At 32.4% G+C, this 3,160-nt stretch overlaps 1 protein-coding gene across 1 annotated transcript; it reads left to right on the forward strand.

Moving 5' to 3' along the window:
* The first annotated feature begins 1,367 nt into the window (after positions 1–1,367).
* Positions 1,368–1,904, forward strand: LOC145049930 (uncharacterized). Its single transcript, XM_078998264.1, has one exon. It carries the CDS (start codon positions 1,368–1,370, stop codon positions 1,902–1,904), a length of 537 nt encoding a protein of 178 aa, XP_078854390.1.
* The last annotated feature ends 1,256 nt before the right edge of the window (positions 1,905–3,160 follow it).

Consider the following 3,160-nt stretch of genomic DNA (forward strand, 5'->3'; position numbering starts at 1 on the left):
ATAATACCCTCTGCTTCATGATCTGTCATCCGAGCTTTGTCACCTTGAACAAATGCCTATCGGCCATGAGATGAACTTACAGGTTGCTTTTTGTATATCTATGTATGATGATATATATATAAAAAAACATGATCTTGGTGGGACAGATATTGGGCGCCAAAAAATCAAAACATCTCCTGAAAAAAGCATTTCACAATAAAGAAAAGTCAACAAAGATACCAATGGAGACCCTATAACTACAATATGAGGGGAGAAAGATAGTACCTTAAATTTTTAATGTGGTAGAAGAAAAAATCGAAATAAATCATCTGATTGGACATTTTGTCGGACAATCACCTAAAAATCAAAAATAAATTGCCATATTGCAAACCCTAGATTACCATCGCATACGAAAAACGACCATGCCACCTGAATCAGATTTACCTCTTTTAGTCCATAATGAAATCAAAGAAATAAACGGTTACCTGCTTCTGCTTCTGATTGGTGTGACAAAATGGCGGATTGTAGAGGAGTACGATGAAGAATTTCAAGGGGTGCAAGTTCTTTGTAGATGGAATTGTAATCCAATATACTATGTGATTACACATATCTATTTAAAATCCTTAATATGTGTTGTGTATACCAGCATACCATGTAAATTTGAATAAGATTTCAGTCATTATTTTTGGATTTCAGGATGGAATTCCTGATTTCATGGGATTGAGTTTAATTGTAGAACAAATAGGCCGAATTTCATGCGGGATTTCGCAAGATTACCTTTATTAGTTATGCAGATCTTGCTGATTAAAAGGAAATCTCGGTAACTTTGCAGCTGAGATCTCGGGTTGAAGTTGGAAAGTATTATTCCGTATCATTTACAGGTTATCCTTATAAATCGTGTTCGAAGGAGGAAGGGGTATATTAGGCATTTCACTTAGAAAAAATGAGCGGGAAACAAATGCGGGGAGGAGCTTAGAAGAAGCCACGTGGCCACCAAGGTACTGTTTTATTATAATAGGGGATTTCAGTTAAATAAAAAGAATTCTAAAAGAAATTAGGGTTATGATATGATGTATCCCATTTAAAATTTGAAATTTGGTAAAAAGAAAACATCGTGTCCAACTTAAATAAACAAATTTAGTTTAGAATGCATATATAATTATATTTTGTTATCATTTGAAGAATTTTGTCATTTGTTCATATTTTGAAAACTATTTGATCTATCCTAAAATAAAATATTTGCTACGTCACTGATCTTGGGAGCTAAAACTATAAACAAAAACGATTTTTGCCATATATTATATTAAAATAAATTTTCTTTGTTAGATTGCATTTCTAATTAATTTCTTTAAGTGTACAATCTCGAAACAAAAATACCCTAGCTAGCGATGGGGTATTCCACGTTGATAGACTCAGAAAAAAAAATTGATCAATGGAACTTACCTACGGTGGAGACTACACTAAAATGGGTTCATGAAATCCCACTGAAGGTCACCTGTTTCATGTGGAGGGCAAAATTGGAAAGAATCCCAATTGCTTGTGCTCTCCTCAAACGCGGTATCCAGATCACTTCCCCACTGTGTTCTTATTGCGAGAATGCAGAAGAAGATACAGCCCATGTGCTTTTTCGTTGTCCGATGGTTGTAAGGGTATGGGAATGGGTGCTTAGCTGGTGTGACCTAGCAAATATTCACTTTGAATCCGTTGAGGAGATGTTGGCATTCACAGCGCAGTGGGGATTATGTGAAACGAAAAGGAGATCCTTAATTAGTATTTGCTATGGGACTACGTGGTTTCTTTGGAAGGCAAAGTGTGATTGGGTGTTCAAAAAAGCAAGAACTTCCCCTGCCAAAGTGGTGGACCTGGTAAAATCCACGGTGTTCCTATGGATGAAATATAGGAGAAAACAATGTACTTTTCAATGAATTGATTGGTGTATCAATCCTTTTATTTGCATGTAAAAAATTTTCTTTTTGTACTCTTTCCCCCGCCCCTAGCGTCTTGCTAGGTTGATGGTTTTTATTATTAATAATATTTGCCGGTTCCAAAAAAAAAAAAAAAAAAAGAGAATTTTATTCCATATTGATTGCAACGCGAAAGTTCAATCCATGAATCATTACATTCTTCATTAATTATTCATTAAAAGGAACCTTTAAAATGTTTAAATACAATTCAGGAACTAATACATGATTCATGCATCTTTCGTTCAACAAATAAACTATAAAATATGCCTTTTAATATTACGATTAGGAAATTGAACTCTAACATATGTTATGTTCAATTTTAGTGTCTTTAGCGTTCTTTTAACGCAAGTTATTATGGATGGGCATGTGTCTATGCGAGTATATTTGCACAACGAAAGCAAAACATGGACGAATATATATACGTTCGCTATTAATTTAGTTGCATTTAAATTTGGTTCAATATAAATATTAGAGAAATTGATTTTAAAGAAAATTTAAAGTACTAGAACACTAATGTTAAATTTTGTAGAGTAATTTATGATTAAAAAAAAAATCAATTTGTTGATCAAACAAAGTATCCAATTTGGGTTATTGTAAAATTTTAAAACAAATTTAAATTAAATTAGCCTAATAACGCGTAACTAGACGCACCGCCCCACGTCAAAGAGAAGGAGGCAAGATGGTGCTCTGGCGGCGTTAGCTCATTTCATACCAACATACCGTCGCTTCCTGAAGAGTGGCTTCAACTTACCTCTTGCGTGACTCACAGCATTCAATTTTTTATAAACATAACATTGTATTTAATTTTAAATTTTATATGTATACTAAAAAACACAATTGTATAATATATATTTTTAATATTTGTGTTAAAGCCTAACTGTAAGAGGTCTTAATTTTGAATCCAAAAATTTACAAACTGTGAAACGTTGAAATTTTTTTTGTCTTTAAGCATATTTCGTAAGTATTAATAAACCAAGGTATATATCGTTATAAGGGAAAAGTTCAATAGAGAACTATAATTATGGATTCTTTAAGTAACCAAATCTTTTTTTCAATTTCTAGAGCTTATTCTTTATCGAAAAAAAATTCTAAAAATATCTAAATTCATATATTAACATTGTGAATGTGAAAAATATTTTTCGGATTCACCGTATGAATCCAGATTCACGTTGTGAATTTTCGAAGATTTATATTGTGAATTTGACGTTAAAAAAAAT

Source organism: Lactuca serriola, chromosome 5 (genome assembly GCF_051521515.1).
Source record: "Lactuca serriola cultivar US96UC23 chromosome 5, Lser_US96UC23_V15, whole genome shotgun sequence".
NCBI classification, from domain to species: domain Eukaryota; kingdom Viridiplantae; phylum Streptophyta; class Magnoliopsida; order Asterales; family Asteraceae; genus Lactuca; species Lactuca serriola.

Bases quoted from the DNA above. Each gene is read 5' to 3' on its own strand.
- LOC145049930 (XM_078998264.1), top strand. From the start codon at position 1,368: ATGGGGTATTCCACGTTGATAGACTCAGAAAAAAAAATTGATCAATGG.